The sequence below is a fragment of the Ursus maritimus genome, unplaced genomic scaffold, assembly GCF_017311325.1.
Source record: "Ursus maritimus isolate PB19 unplaced genomic scaffold, ASM1731132v1 scaffold_12, whole genome shotgun sequence".
Taxonomy (NCBI): domain Eukaryota; kingdom Metazoa; phylum Chordata; class Mammalia; order Carnivora; family Ursidae; genus Ursus; species Ursus maritimus.
Window position 1 is genome coordinate 9,595,345 of NW_024423564.1, and position 16,195 is coordinate 9,611,539.

A 16,195-nucleotide genomic window follows, 5' to 3' on the forward strand; every position below is an offset into this window, starting at 1 on the left:
TTGAAATGTAACTACAGTCTCTGGGCAAATGCTTCCACGTGTGTAAGCTTTTTGAAGTTGGATTGCTGCTCAGCTGTGGACTCGCAGAAGTCATCAGCATCATGGAGGGGAAGTGTGTTTATATGAATAAAATGATGTACTTGTTATAAAGCATTTTTAAGAAATTTGGCTTAAAATGCCAGTTTAAGAGGTATTTAACGAAGTAAATTACAGTATACAGAGAATGTGCATCCTGCCAATGTAGTAATAATAACTTATTAATTCACAGGAAGTGTTTTATCTGACTTACACCCCTGAAGATGTCGAAGGGAATGTTCAGCTGGAAACTGGAGATAAAATAAACTTTGTAATTGATAACAATAAACAGTAAGTTCTTTTTTTCCACCTAAGTTGGGGTTTTTTGTTTTGTTTCTTTTGTTCACCCCCTCCAATAAGAAGAAGAAATTTGAAATGAGCTAAAAACCTAACCTGTAAATGTGGATAATTTTAATGATGATTTTCATGATTTTAAACTTCATTAGCTAGGCAGTTGAGGGGCTCTTCTGTGATGGGCACTGTGCAGATGTCAAAAATAGGAATATAATTAAAATATGGTCAGAGCTTTCAAGGAGCTGTTTTAAAAGTCAGTGAGGGGCTCCTGGGTGGCTCAGTCGTTAAGCGTCTGCCTTCAGCTCAGGGCGTGATCCCGGAGTTCTGGGATCGAGCCCCACGTCAGGCTCTTCCGCTGGGAGCCTGCTTCTTCCTCTCCCACTCCCCTTGCTTGTGTTCCCTCTCTCGCTGGCTGTCCCTATCTCTGTCAAATAAATAAAATCTTTAAAAAATAAATAAAAGTTAGTGAAAGTTTTGCAAAAGCAGCTGGAGAAAAGTTTTGAGGAAAAGCGTGTAAAGTCACTAGGGAGTTGGGGGGGGGGAGTGTTCTGAGTAGAAGCATCATTTTGAGGAAATGGCCAAAAGTTTGAGTTGATTGAATTCACTGGATCATAGGAAGATGAAGTTTGAGCTTTATCCCATAGTCCTAGGACTCTTGGATTTTAAGTGGGGGATGGGAGTGGGGATGGAGGTGCGATCGGTTTAGATCATTGAAAGTCATGGAGATGGCAGACTTTTGGAGAGTAGGGGTACTCTAGAGGCATTGACTTGAGAGTTAATATGCAAGATGAGGGTCTAATCTAATATGGTAGGCCAGGGGTGGTCAGGTGGAGAAGTCAAGCCACACTGAGAAGATAAAATCAAGTTTTGTGATTGATTAGGTAGAGGTGTATATTGGAATTAACGAGAGCGGAGTCCCAAATGCCACCTTGGCTACTGGGCAGATGATGATATTATTAACCAGATTAAGAAGATACAGAAGAAAGTATTAAGTGTTGGAGAAGAATTCTTTTTTTTTTTTTTTTTAATGATTTTTTATTATATTATGTTAGTCACCATACAGTACATCCCCGGTGTCCGATGTAAGGCTCGATGATTCATTAGTTGTGTATAACACCCAGTGCACCATGCAATACGTGCCCTCCTTACTACCCATCACTGGTCTATCCCATTCCCCCACCCCCCTCCCCTCTGAAGTTGGAGAAGAATTCTTATTTTGGCATTTTGAATTTGAGGTATCTGGGTATATCTAGGTGAAGCTACTGAACTTGTATGTATAAGTCTGAAACAAGCTAGTAATAGAACAGAATATACAGCTCTGAAATTCGTAAGTGTAAGTAGTTTAAGGAAAGTGTAGTTAAAGCCTAGGGATAATTATTTTTATAAGAATACAGAAGGAAGTTAAAAGTAGGAAGTTGGAAAAAATGCTAGGAATGCACTTTCCAATAGCACAGAGAAAGCAAAATCTCAAGAGCATGTGCAGCATTGTTAGCCCTAAACCTTACCTCTTGTAAGACTTCAGTCTTCATTTAAAGGAATTAGATCAAGGAGTGCCTGGGTGGCTCAGTTATTTAAGTGTCGGACTTTTGATTTCAGCTCAGGTCATGTTCCTCAGGGTTGTGGGATCTGGGCCCACATCGGCTCCACGTCAGGCCCTGCCCCCAGCGTGGAGCCTGCTCCTCTCCCTCTCCCTCTCCCCCTCCCCCTCCCCTACCTTGCACGTGCTCTCTTTCACACGCTCTCTTGCACATGCTTTCTTTAAAATAAATAAATCTTTAAAAAATGAATCAGATTGAGTTGGTGGGTGTATTAATAGTTCCAGTCTGAAGGCCTCAATTTGATCTCAGGAAGCACGGGGATAGGGCTTGAGTTTAAAGGTGGAGCCAATGAAAGGGCTTTATTTAACCTTTATTAAATTTCTGTGTGTGCCAAGCACTAGTACTAAATACTTTATATATAGTTGTTAATCCTGAGAACAGCTTCACCTGAGTCTTCCATCTGTAAAATTGAGGTATGTTCTCATAAAGTGACTTGCCTGAAGTCATACAGCCTTGAAATAGCAGATACTTGAGCCCCAGTCTGGCTCTAAAGCCTTTCAGTGTAGTAAGTTGCAAAGGCAAGTAGGATTTTTCCAGTGCCTTCATTATTTTGTTAATTTTTGAAATTAAAAGCACAATTGGGTTGTAGTTTGTCCATGAAAAATTAAGGGAAGTAATTGCTTAGTCTGCAGCTTTTCTTAAAACAACTACCCGAAGAGTCTGTTCCATCTTTAAAACGAAGTCAGATTCACATTGCTGCTGCTCAAAGATGGGGACAGGATAATATGTGGTGCCTAATTGGTTTTCAGTAAAGGCGAATGTCATTTTTTAAAGTGTAGCAAATTTCTTCTTTAATCACTGCATATACTCAACTTTCTTTTATGGCTGTTTAATCAGAAATAATTGATGGGGGGCGCCTGGGTGGCACAGCGGTTAAGCGCCTGCCTTCGGCTCAGGGCGTGATCCCGGTGTTATGGGATCGAGCCCCACATCAGGCTCCTCTGCTGGGAGCCTGCTCTTCCTCTCCCACTCCCCCTGCTTGTGTTCCCTCTCTCGCTGGCTGTCTCTATCTCTGTCAAATAAATAAATAAAATCTTTAAAAAAAAAAAAAAAGAAAGAAATAATTGATGGGACAGCTACTAAGTTCAGCACTTGTTGAAAACAGGGACCATCTCTTATTCATCTCTCTATCCACATTACTTTTGTTTGCAGCATGTATATCTACTCAAATGTTTATCCAAGAAATGACCTTCCTAAAACTTTAGATTCCCCATCTTTGGTTGCGTTCAGCTTGTGACTTTTATTTCTTTTGTTGCAATAGAAAAGCATAGAGTGTCCATGATATTCTTTTAAGGGTCTAAGAGAAAAATGATACATATATGTGTGCCCAATTTAGAAGACTAGGGAATTTGAGCAAAAATCCTTTGCATATGAAGCCATATGAAAAGGATCATGTGCCATAAACTACATTTGCTTTTCATGTTGACATAAAATTCTTGAAGCCTTAGAAAACTAGTTTGTTTCTCTGGACTCATCAAATCTAACCAAACCAATGCATATTTCACCCCTCTTTGACCCCCCCTCCCCCCCCCGCCCCATCCCCACCTGATTATTCCTTTCTAGTACTGGTGCTGTCAGTGCTCGTAACATTATGCTGTTGAAAAAGAAACAAGCCCGCTGTCAGGGAGTAGTTTGTGCCATGAAGGTAAGTGTCATCAGATAACGAGAAACTTGAGGTTTTTTCTTTGACTGCTTTTAGCCTATACTTCATACCTAAGCCTTTTGTTTTTTCTGTTTATCTTCCCTTTAAAAATATTTCACTGTTAACATCAAAAGTAATCTATTAAAATTTCTTGGTTATTAATTCGTTATGTTCTTTAAAATGGGCCATGTGATTGCTACTAATATTAGACCTAACCAAATATATTGTTTTCGGTACAGTATGATTTTATGAAAAGGCTTATTGATTGCAAATTATAATCATAAATATGTACACTTAATAGTACCTGATGTTCCTATTATTTTTTGGGTTTTGCTTGTCTGTCTTTAGGAGGCGTTTGGCTTTATTGAAAGAGGTGATATTGTAAAAGAGATATTCTTTCACTATAGTGAATTTAAGGGTGACTTAGAAACCTTACAGCCTGGAGATGACGTGGAATTCACAATCAAGGACAGAAATGTAAGATAGTTGACTAACTTGATCTTTGGCCTCCTTTTAAGATCAAAAATGAATTACATTTTTAGGAAACACTTAAAATTACATGATTCCACCCCCCTTTCTAATTTAGGGTAAAGAAGTTGCAACAGATGTCAGACTATTGCCTCAAGGAACAGTCATTTTTGAAGATATCAGCATTGAACATTTTGAAGGAACTGTAACCAAAGTAATCCCAAAAGTACCCAGTAAAAACCAGGTAAGTAGTCTTTTTCAGGAGGTTTTCTTTTGTCTCATCAGTAGTAGAGTAATTTGGTGTATGGAAATTTTACTCAATAATGTAATTTTATGATGGTGGAACAATTAAATATTTCTTGATATATATATAATTAAACTAAATGAGAAACCAGTGATGTATCCATGAATATGTTTTATTTTTTTACTGGGTGATAAGGAGAAAGGGACAAAAATGCTGGTTAAATTGGGCAGAAACCAGTTTGGGTGTGTGTTTACTGGGGTTCTCTCCTGACCACTTCCCCCCCTCCCCCCCCATTTGTTTCATTTGTGTGGGAGGTAAGGTGAGGAGAGGAGGCTAGTGGTGTCATTGCTTAAAGAAATGTGAAACATCAAAGTCTTGAAATTCTTTCCTTACTTAAATAAAATATTTCTGTGTCAGAGTGGAGGTTCTTAACTGCGGTATTGTGATTTTATGATTGTATCGTGTGACCATAGAACACAGAGCTTTCAAATTGGACTTACGTTATCAACATCTTTTTTACCTGTAGGGAACTGTTTATTATAAATAACATGGGTTTGCTGTGTGTTCTTCTTGTTTGACTTAGAACTAGGAAGGATGAGAAATCTCCAGCTAAAATAGTTTTTCCTTCTCATCAGAATGACCCATTGCCAGGACGTATCAAAGTTGATTTTGTGATTCCTAAAGAACTTCCCTTTGGAGACAAAGATACAAAATCCAAGGTGACCCTGCTGGAAGGCGACCATGTTAGGTTTAATATTTCAACAGACCGACGTGACAAATTAGAACGAGCAACCAACATAGAAGTTCTATCAAATACATTTCAGTTCACTAATGAAGCCAGAGAAATGGTAAGTGTTGGATATTATTTGATACTTGTATTCAATATGGGGGCCAATGTTATATTCAAATTTGTAATGCTGTAGTAAGAGAAGTCTTTAAGGTAATGGTGACATTGGGCAGTTACCTTGTTAAGTGATTAAGAAAACGGATCTTTTGAGTCAGTCTGGATTTGATATCTGACTCTACCAGTTATCTTGGAGTAGATGTGAAAAAGTTTTAGAAAAGGAAATGTGTACGGGATGATTTCTAAGATCTTTTGAGAGTCAGTGATTCTCTGGAGCTTAAATAGGAATACTGAGAAAATTCAAGTCTATCATTGTAGATTTTCCCGAACTGTTCCATAAGATGTTTAGTAAACAGTAGATGAAACAAAGTTAAATAGGTTTCGGGTTTTTTAGTTTTTACAGCAGGGCTTTGCAAATTCTGTTTAGTAGGTATAAGTGCAGGAATGACATATTACCAGAATTGTTTCCTAAACATGTTTTACAAGCTTGGTTTTCATAAGTTAGCTTTCTCAGATGTAATTTCATAGTTAGTTCTGTTGGGGGGTTATAACGTGAGGTATATCTCAGTGCTGTCAGTGGAACTGGGTACATTCAATGGAAATTTAAGTTTCTTGGGACTTTTAACATTTAACTTTGGAGATCTGATCTTATGGACACTTGCAGAGTGCTTTTAACTTTAAAAATTTTGAGAACCAAATGAATGAATTTTTTAAAAAACTTCTCGGATAGCATCTGTTTGCCTGACCGTATGGACTACATTGTAGAGTAGCTTGGCTGCCATTAAGATTTAGCAAGGATTAAATGTCAGAATATTGTTCATGCTATATTCAGAACTGGTTATAGAATAGTCATCAGTAATCATGTAAAAAATATGCAATATATAAGCCATTGGTAGGTTGATAATAATTGTTTCAGTAAATATTTGAGCACCTGCCATGTGCCAGTTAACTCTGGATATAATGCCCTCACAGAGCTGATAATTTCGTAAGAAGGGGGGGAAAATAAGGAAAGGATTTCCTGGGGCGCCTGGGTGGCGCAGTCGTTAAGCGTCTGCCTTCGGCTCAGGGTGTGATCCCAGGGTTATGGGATGAGCTCCACATCAGGCTCCTCTGCTGGGAGCCTGCTTCTTCCTCTCCCACTAGTGCCCCCTGCTTGTGTTCCCTCTTTCTCTGTCTCTCTCTGTCAAATAAATAAATAAATCTTAAAAAAAAAAAAAAAAAAAGGAAAGGATTTCCTATATTTTATTTATTCTTCAGACCTAAATCTTTTTTTTTTTTTAAGATTTTATTTATTTATTTGACAGAGATAGAGACAGCCAGCGAGAGAGGGAACACAAGCAGGGGGAGTGGGAGAGGAAGAAGCAGGCTCATAGCAGAGGAGCCTGATGTGGGGCTCGATCCCATAACGCCGGATCACGCCCTGAGCCAAAGGCAGACGCTTAACCGCTGTGCCACCCAGGCGCCCCACTTCAGACCAAAGTCTTAAGCCTTTCCTGTGCCTAAACTCACATAAAGTTTTTGAGGTAGAGACTAAAAAGTTGCCTTTAGTTGACTTCGGAAGTATTTAAAGTATTAGTGTATAGATTTTTAAAATTTCTGGATGTTGTCATAAAGTTTGGGCCTTATTTGGAATCTTTGATTCTACCACTTAATTGGCTGTGTGTTTTGGATGAACTGCTTAACCTCGCTCAGCCTCCGTTTCCTCATCTTACAAAACAGGATAATAATACCAAGTTCACAGATTTGAGAATTAAAAGGAATACATCGTGTGCATGTGTTTAAATTCAAGTGTTATAATTTTTTCTATAAATACTGGCCAAGGAGTAACATCTCACACAGTTGCTTAGAGGTTAATTTACTGAAAAACTTAAAGCAATGAGTTTGTATTTAAATGGAGAAGTAAAAATGTAGATGTAGAATTTGGGTCATTAATACAGAGAATTCCTAATGAATTTAACTTGATGCTTCCAGAGTTGAGTGTTGTTTTCTTGGAAAGCTTCACATCCAGTGAAAATATTATCTGGATTTCAGGGTGTAATAGCTGCCATGAGAGATGGTTTTGGTTTCATCAAGTGTGTGGATCGTGATGCTCGTATGTTCTTCCACTTCAGTGAAATTCTGGATGGGAACCAGCTCCATATTGCAGATGAAGTAGAGTTTACTGTGGTTCCTGTGAGTAGTTTTTGAGAAAAGAATGGGATGGTTTCTTGGTGCTTCCTTTTTCAGTTTAAAGTTACTTTTGTTTATCATTTGTAGGATATGCTCTCTGCCCAAAGAAATCATGCTATTAGGATTAAAAAGCTTCCCAAGGGCACGGTTTCATTCCACTCCCATTCAGATCATCGTTTTCTGGGCACTGTAGAAAAAGAAGCCACTTTCTCCAATCCTAAAACCACTAGCCCAAATAAAGGCAAAGAAAAGGTAAGTTTTATATGATGAAAATGATTTATGTAGCTTTTTTTTTTTTTTTTTTTTTTTTTAAGATTTATTTATTTTAGGGGCACCTGGGTGGCTCAGCTGTTAAGTGTCTGCCTTCAGCTCAGGTCACGATCCCAGGGTCCTGGGATCGAGCCCCGCGTCAGGCTCCTTGCTCGGCGGGAAGCCTGCTCCCTCTCACACTCCCCTTGTGTTTCCTCTCTCGCTGTCTCTCTCTGTCAAATAAATAAATAAAATCTTTAAAAAAAAAAAAAAAGATTTATTTATTTTAGAGGTGCGTGAGGGGACCGAAAGGGGTGAGGGAGTGGGAAAAACAGAGGAGATTCCAAGTTTAGCATGGAACCTGATGTGGGGCTCAGCCTCATGACCCTGAAATCGTGACCTGAGCTGAAATCAAGAGTCGGATGCTTAACCGACTGAGCCACCCAGGTGCCCCGATATATGTAGCTCTTTATTAGACTTCTGCTTCAAGGAAAGCACTGTCCACACAGTAATGGAGTTGAGTGTTGTCTCTTTTGGAATTCTCTGTAATATCAACAGTGGTGAACTAATAATCTAAAGGGTTTTTTAATCTCAGCATTATTGACTTTTCTGTGGGGGCAGGTGGCTGTTGTGTGCATTGCTGGATGTTTTGCAGTATCCCTGGCCTTTTCCCACCAGAGACCAATATCTCTCTTCGCCCCTTCTGTGACAGCCACACGTGTTGCCAGATACTGCCAGACGTCCCAGAATCACCCCCGGTTGAGAACCGCTCATCTAAAATGATAGTATTTGTCTTCCAGAGCAGTTTAAAGCTTTCAGATTTGGATAGATTCAGATCACATGTTTGAATTCCATTTATTGAATAGTTCAATGAACAGAAATATAAAGCTGTCTAGTCTAACATGGCTTTTGCTCTCAAATAATAGGGAGTTGTATAGAAGCAAGTAATTCATACAAAATATAAAATGATGCCATAAAAGGTCAATAAGCGTGCCATGGCGAAAATGAATTCTCATGGTGGGGGGCGGATTTGGGATGGTTTCACTAAGGCACTGACCTTTAATAGGTGGAGATAAATGAGGAAAGGACATTCCTCACAGAATAGAGGTACAGATGAGAAAAATTCAGAGTTTCTTTAGAAAGCACTAAATATTAGTTAAATAGGAATATAGGGTTTTTCTTTGGTGGGGTCGAATGGGGACATACGGGTAAAAATCAGGATACAGCCAGATTGAGAAGGTTTGATTGCTACTCTAAAGAATTTAGACATTGTTCTGTACTCAGAAGATTTCTTTTGGAAAGTGTCATCAGGTGTGCACTTCAGGAAGAAATGGCAATAGTATGAACCCTAGATAGGGGTGGAGAAAGACAAAAGATGAAGAGGCCTGTTAGGAAATTTAGATAGTCCTTGAACCGGGGGACAGCGATCATGGATGTAGACAAGAGAAGTTACATGAGAGAGAAGGTCATGTGATTTTAGAAATAACTAGGAGGCTGTAAGAGTGGAATAGCATCTTTTTTTTTTTTTTTTAATTGATTTGAGAGAGCGAGGGAGCATGGGGGGGGCAGAAGGAGAGGGAGAAGCAAACTCCTGCTGAGCAGGGAGACTGATGTGGGGCTTGATCCCAGGACCCTGAGATCATGACCTGAGCTGAAGGCAGATGCTTAACTGACTGAGCCACCCACGTGCCCCAGGAGTGGAATAGCATCTTGTTTACAATTTATTTTGTAGCTTAGGAAATCATTTCACCTCTGAGCTTAAGTTTTTAAACAAAAAATCACAGTCTCCTGTATTGTTGAAAAATCTCTCACAGGTCCTGGCCCATAGTAGGCATTTCAAAGTGCTGCTGTTAAAAATAATAAAAACAAAAGAAAACCAGTGGGGCTTATTTTTAACGGTTTTTAGCTCTTAGAATGCCCTGCTTCCTGTATGGCTCTGGCAAAACTGACTTGATCAAGACAGCCTTTGTATGAGACTTTTCCTACCCTTTTATTGTTCTTTTCTTCTTGGCCAGCGGTGGACCCTAGTGAGTTTCTGTCATTGTGCTTATTTATAACAGTGTATTATACTTGTTTATGAATCTGTGTTCTCTGCTAAACTGGGCTCTTCATGAGCAGGGATTGTCTTATCCTTATTTTCTATACTTTGGAGTATGTTGTCATGACGGTGTCGACTGGATATTGACATTAATGGGTTAGAGTTGAGAGCAAAATTGAATGTTGAGATTTCGAGTGTGGTTGACTTGCAAAAGAGTCAGTGTCATTGGAGTCAGACCTGAATTCACTGACCTCCTCCTTCATTTAACTTAAGTCAGGTTCTTAGCATCATTTTGTAATGGCTGTGTAACCTTGGTCAAGTTCATTTTAACTTCCTAAGACTTTCTTAATAGAAGAGTAACTTTGAAGATGGTTTTATAATAACATTGAATTTGATAATATAAAGTGCCTAACATAATGTCTGATACAATTTAAATGTCCAGTATGACTATATAGCAGTGGTGTAAGGAATATGAATGGTAAAAGTAGAAATTAATTGGTTTTAAATATTAATAATTGGTAATGTATTCTGGAACTTAGGAAAGGAGGGATATGGGCAGTGATCCCCATAGGAATGATATTTGAAACCACAGAAGTAGTGTAATTTATGTCGTCGCTATACAGTGTCATTGTTTACTGTGTGATTCTGTGTGGCATATCCAAAATTTCTTAGGCTTTTGAGGAGCTTATCTTGTATTCAACAGTGATTTAAGTGTTACTGTGGAACCATTGGTATAATTGCCTGTTTGGATTTCACGTGCTCCGAACTCTGTTAGATCCTATACCAAATTAAATTCTCGTTCATCAGTTAAATACATTTCATACAAAACACTAACAAGGTACTATGGGAGATTCAAAATAGGTGGTAGAAAAGCTTCTTGCCCTACAGAATTTCCACTGGTTTTTTTCGGGTTTTTTTAAATTTTATTTTATTTATTTATTTGACAGCGAGAGAGGGAACACAAGCAGGGGGAGTGGGAGAGGAAGAAGCAGGCTCCTAGCGGAGGAGCCTGATGTGGGGCTCTATCCCAGAACGCTAGGATCACACCCTGAGCCAAAGGCAGATGCTTAACAACTGAGCCACCCAGGCACCCCCAGAATTTCCACTGTTAAGAATACATGCTCAGTTTAATTTCTGACAGTTTGTGAGAAGTATTGAATAAGTGTGTGGTAAATTTTTAATAAGCTTTCCCTCCTCAACAACAAAAATTAGGTCCTTGAGACTAAAAGACCTAATTACAGCAGATTGAGTCAGTCCTGGGTTAAGGCAAGACCACCTTTTTTTTATTCATATGAAAACTCTTTTACTTTAGGGAACCCTAGAATAGGATATTTCTACAGCTGTGACAATTCTTCAGCTCAAGGGTCTATAAAAACTGTAGCTGTTTATTGCCTTTTTGTTCTTGATTCTTTTGATTGTATTCTTTATCTTTTTTAGGAGGCTGAGGATGGTGTTATTGCTTATGATGATTGTGGGGTGAAATTGACTATTGCTTTTCAAGCCAAGGATGTGGAAGGATCTACTTCTCCTCAAATAGGAGATAAGGCAAGATACTTCTGCTCATTTGAGAGAAGGGTTAAAGGTTGTCCTCTTAATCCTAAGTCTTGCACAATGGTTTCTTTTTAATCTTCTCAAGCTTTGCTAAAATGCTTTGTGCTTATGAGTTTAATATAAGAACATCTTTCCATTTAAAAGCAGCTTATTCAATTAGAACGGAGTCTAGGAAGCCCTTTTTTGAGGAGTCAGTATTTAAACACTAGCTAAGATATGCCTAAATCAATGAACTTAGATAAAAGTAATATTATTACAAGCTAGAACAGCCACCAGAAGAACATTATCAAAGTAAAATCACACCAAAGATTTTATATTGCTGTGCATTTTTCTCAAACTTAGTATGTCTGGTTTTCTGATAGCCCTGCTTTAAAGAAATTGTGAATTTATAAGGAATAAATACACACTGGAGAGCAAAACTTGATCTCTTATGAAAAGTGGAATGGGACATAGAAGTATTAGTTTTGGTGAAAATGTATTGCATCAGAGTATTTAACACAAAGGATATTTGGAGTGGAAACCATGGTCTGGGGAAGTTATGGGTCCTGAGGTAAGGAGCTTGGTGTGGAAAAGACATGGTATTAATAAATGTCCTTATTTTTCACAGGTTGAATTTAGTATTAGTGACAAACAGAGGCCTGGACAACAGATTGCAACTTGTGTGCGACTTTTAGGTCGTAATTCCAACTCCAAGAGGCTCTTGGGTTATGTGGCAACTCTGAAGGATAATTTTGGATTTATTGAAACAGCCAATCATGATAAGGAAATCTTTTTCCATTACAGGTGAGGAATGTCTTGGAGAACTTAGAGCTTACTATCCTTTGTTTGGTTTGGGAGTCCAAAACATTTAGTATTGGGTGGTTATATATTTTTTAATTTCAGATCTCATACTGGTAAAATTATGGCAATATATAAACAAAAGTTAATTGTATAGAGAACATGTGGCCAAAAGATAAAGGCCTGTACCTGCTTTGGACATTGGACAAGAACTTTTCTGCTTCAGTGAAAGAATAGCATTTTATATGTTGCTACCAGATTTGGTGTTCTAATATAGCGTTAGGTAAGGGTGTGGACTCCTAGGCGGTTCAGGTTTAAATACAGATTCTGCCACCTAATTAACCTCCTGGTATTGTATTTTCATTGTCTTGAAGCTGGGGATAATGGTAACCTCTCAGTGGGTTGTTTCTGAGGATTAAATGAGTCAGTGCCTATAATGTGCTTAATACAGTATCCAGTATATGTAAGCACATATATAATAACACATGAATGTTATTATAGAAGAAATAAAATTTATTTGCTGCTGTTGGTATTTATGGTGATGTCTTATTCAAATGTTTCCTTTCTTCCCAGTGAGTTCTCTGGTGATGTTGATAGCTTGGAACTGGGGGACATGGTCGAGTACAGCTTGTCCAAAGGCAAAGGCAACAAAGTCAGTGCAGAAAAAGTGAACAAAACACACTCAGGTAATGAACTGTGATTTCTACTTAATTTCAGTCTATGCTTTTGGTACGAAATAAGGAGTAGGATGTGAGAGGGAGCAAAAACCCAATCATTCTAGATTAGTGGTCCCCCAGGTATGACCCAGCAGTAGCACCTGGCCACTTATTAGAAATAATAAGTTCTCTGACCCCACCCCAGACCTACTAAAGTCAGGATGGGCAGTCTGTTTTCACAAATCCTTTAGATAATTCTGATGTACACTTGAATTTCAGAACCAGTAGATAGTTTAGGTCCTTCGCTTTATGGTTATTTTCGATTTAATATTTTTTTCTTAAAAAATAACTCCAAGATGTAATATCCATAGGGATGGAAAGAGAGGCATTCCTCTAGGAGACTGTTTTGAATAATGGGAACTTAAGAAAACTGTTGTTATTTAGGACCTCTGACTTTTAAAAAACCTGCAATTTTTGGCTTTCATCTCAGCTTCCCAAGTAACACTTTTTCTTGGTGAGACCTAGAGAAAGGACAGTCGTGAATGTTCATTTCAATTCAGTAAATATCTAAGTGCATGCTGTGTTTTAGGTACTAAGGATATAACAGACAAGAAATCAGACAAATCCCTGCCTTTGTTGAGTTTATTTTCTAGTTTGTATTCACAGGCTAACAAGATGAGTAAAATATTGTGTTTAGTATGTTTAGAAATAGAGTAATATATGTTATTAAGATTAAAATAAAGGTGGGGGGGGCGCCTGGGTGGCTCAGTCAGTTAAGCCTCTGCCTTCAGCTCAGGTCATGATCCCAGAGTCCTGGGGTCTAATCCCATATGGGACTCCCTGCCCCACAGGGATTCTGCTTCTCCCTCTGCCTCTTGTCTCATGAATTTAAAAAAAAAAAAAAAAAAAAAAAGATTACAATAAAGGGAAGTGTGTAAGTGTTGGGGTTGCCATTAACTTTCTTTATTTTAATGGTAGTTTAGAAATATTTCAAGAATAGCAGACAAGCAGTCCAACCCTCTGTTAACATTTGTTGCAATGATTTTTGCTGCTTTTCCTCTGGAATAGAGTTAAAATTGTCGAGTAAGAGGTATGACATGCTCTGTTTTGTAGTGAATGGCATTACTGAGGAAGCTGATCCCACCATCTACTCTGGGAAAGTCATTCGCCCCTTGAGGAGTGTTGATCCAACACAGACTGAGTACCAAGGAATGATTGAGATTGTGGAGGAAGGTAAGAACATCCCCATCAGATTGTTTGAAATTTTTTACCTTCACATGACTATTTTGAACATTTTAAAATATATTGGTGTTTGTTGCAGTTGTTTTCAGATTCCTTAAAAACTGAAATTAAGGAAAAGTGACTCTTCCCCACCCCCATCTCTTCGCTTTTATTTTTATATCCTTTGGACATTAGATCAGCCTGGATTTGTGTTGTGAACAAATGACTGATAGGTGGGCAACTGAGTTATATTGAAATGGGCATCTAATGTGTGATAATCAGATACTCATATTGACTGTGTTTAGTACAACTTTATAGTATTCCTGTATTATTCTCTAGTTATTTACATCAGTATTAACAAATTTCCTAGTAGCATTCACTTTTATGAACATTTTTGCTTTCTGTAAAAGTACTGTGTTTATTCCTTAATAGCTAGGGTTCCGTGTGGATCCTACTACTGGTCTCTGGGCCAAAGCACTCTATATTTTTCATTTTCTGCTTTTTTCTCCCCATCTTCAATAATTCTGAGTTCCGATGCCACCCTTTACCCCCAGCAATTAGCAGCAAAAAGATAACTTCGGGAGTGCCTGGTTGGCTCAGGTCGTGAGATTGAGCCGTGCGTTGGGCTCCACTCTGTGTAGAGTCTGCTTGAGCTGCTCTCCCTCTGCCTGTCCCGCTCATGTGTGTGCACTCTCTCAAATAAATAAATCCTAAACAAAAAAACCTACTTTTTGCATAAAATAAATTTGCAATAGGAATGGTAGTAGGAACCACTGGATTAGTATAGCTAAATTACCATAATGATGGGGTTGATGAGAGGGTTTATGATAGGTTGGCTCACAAAGAGAATAAATCTTGTGTCATGTAGGAGTCAAAGAGCATGAAGTGGGGAAGAACAGGTCATTTGAGAGAAAGAAATGAACCTCGATAACATGTTCCTTTTACCACATGAGGTCCTTAAGAGTTTGTTTTACATAGAAACCCAGTACACTCCATCGCCCCCCAACTGCCATCCCAACACCCCTCCAAATAGAAGTACTTTTTATAGCAAATCAGTCTTTTATTTTAATCACTCCTTTTGTTAATTCAGATCTAATTCATATTAATTTAAAATAAACTTACTTTGTTCTGCTTTCCCACCTTTGCCAACAATAGTGGTTAAACACACACTGTTTTTTAAAAAAATCACTCAGTACAAATCTGGCCTTTTGCAAATCAGTATTTTAAACCAATACCATGATTACACCATACTCCTGAAAGGGCTCTGGGGACTAGGCAACTAACTGGATCATACTGAATTGCCCTTCTTCCTCCTCTGTAACATGATGCTTCTTTTGTATTCCCAATCCCCAGTCCACTTATTCTTCAACAGTCCGAAGCAAGAATTTTATGGAAAAGGAAACTTGCCTGGAATCTATAAACCTAGAGGTTTTTGAGACTAGACAGATCACATTTTCCCAGTTGGTGAGAACAGCTCTTTTAATCAGGAATATAGCAACTCTGTATAAGACCATGGACTTTGAAGTAGGGCAGGCCTAGATGTGAACACCCAACTCTTCCCCTTCCTAGCTTTATATTCTTAGACAAATTACTTAAATCTCTCCTACCTCAGTTTCTTCATCTTTAAAATAAGGATATAACGTGAATCTAATAATCTGGAAAGATTAAATATGAATCTATAAGTGTTTAATAAATGGTAGTATTAACACAACTACATCAGACCAGCTGTTTCTATATCTCTAATCCTTGTGGCATGACTTTATCTGTTGTAAGTGTATCTTAAAGTTGTGGTTCCTATATGTTTGAAAAGAAAACCTTCACTTACCCACACTGTAATCATCAAGAGAATTATTAAAAGCATTTCCATTTCTGAAGCTTCCCTTTCCACCTGATGGTTTTCTCCTTTTCATTTTTGTTGATTCAGTGGCTTCACCATGCAGGTGAACTGATAAGCAGCTGAACCTTTGGCACGGTTTTTATTCCTAGCCTGCACTGACCTCCAGCCAACTTTTTAAATTCACTCTCTTAATTTTTATTTATTTATTTGTTTGTTTATTTTTAAGTAGGCTCCACATCCCACATGGAGCCCAGTGCAGGGCTTGAACTCATGACCCTGAGATACAGACCTGAGCTGAGATCAAGAGTCAGATGCTTAACTGACTGAGCCACCTGGGCGCCCCTGCCAATTTTTTTACTCTAGGGAAGAGCTCTGCAAAAATATGGTAGCTTGTTTCTATAAAGTTAGTCTTCTTGAAACAGCCATAGCCATTCGTTTATATATTCTCTTTAGTTGCTTTCTATAGCAGCAAAGTTGAGTAGTTTTGACTAAAACAGGATGACCTACAAGCCTAAAATGTTTACTGTTTTTT

At 38.3% G+C, this 16,195-nt stretch overlaps 1 protein-coding gene across 3 annotated transcripts in view; it reads left to right on the plus strand.

Annotated features, from left to right (window-relative positions):
• The window catches only part of CSDE1 (cold shock domain containing E1), a 40,817-nt gene that overhangs the window by 20,343 nt on the left and 4,279 nt on the right, over positions 1–16,195 (plus strand). For all 3 annotated transcript variants that reach the window (XM_008697745.2, XM_008697743.2, XM_008697744.2), the window contains 11 exons: positions 269–366; positions 3,531–3,612; positions 3,958–4,086; positions 4,196–4,321; positions 4,957–5,169; positions 7,197–7,337; positions 7,422–7,586; positions 11,059–11,166; positions 11,780–11,955; positions 12,523–12,635; positions 13,719–13,838. In XM_008697745.2, the coding sequence (XP_008695967.1) occupies positions 269–366; positions 3,531–3,612; positions 3,958–4,086; positions 4,196–4,321; positions 4,957–5,169; positions 7,197–7,337; positions 7,422–7,586; positions 11,059–11,166; positions 11,780–11,955; positions 12,523–12,635; positions 13,719–13,838 (1,471 nt within the window). The remainder of the gene's footprint in view (positions 1–268; positions 367–3,530; positions 3,613–3,957; positions 4,087–4,195; positions 4,322–4,956; positions 5,170–7,196; positions 7,338–7,421; positions 7,587–11,058; positions 11,167–11,779; positions 11,956–12,522; positions 12,636–13,718; positions 13,839–16,195) is intronic.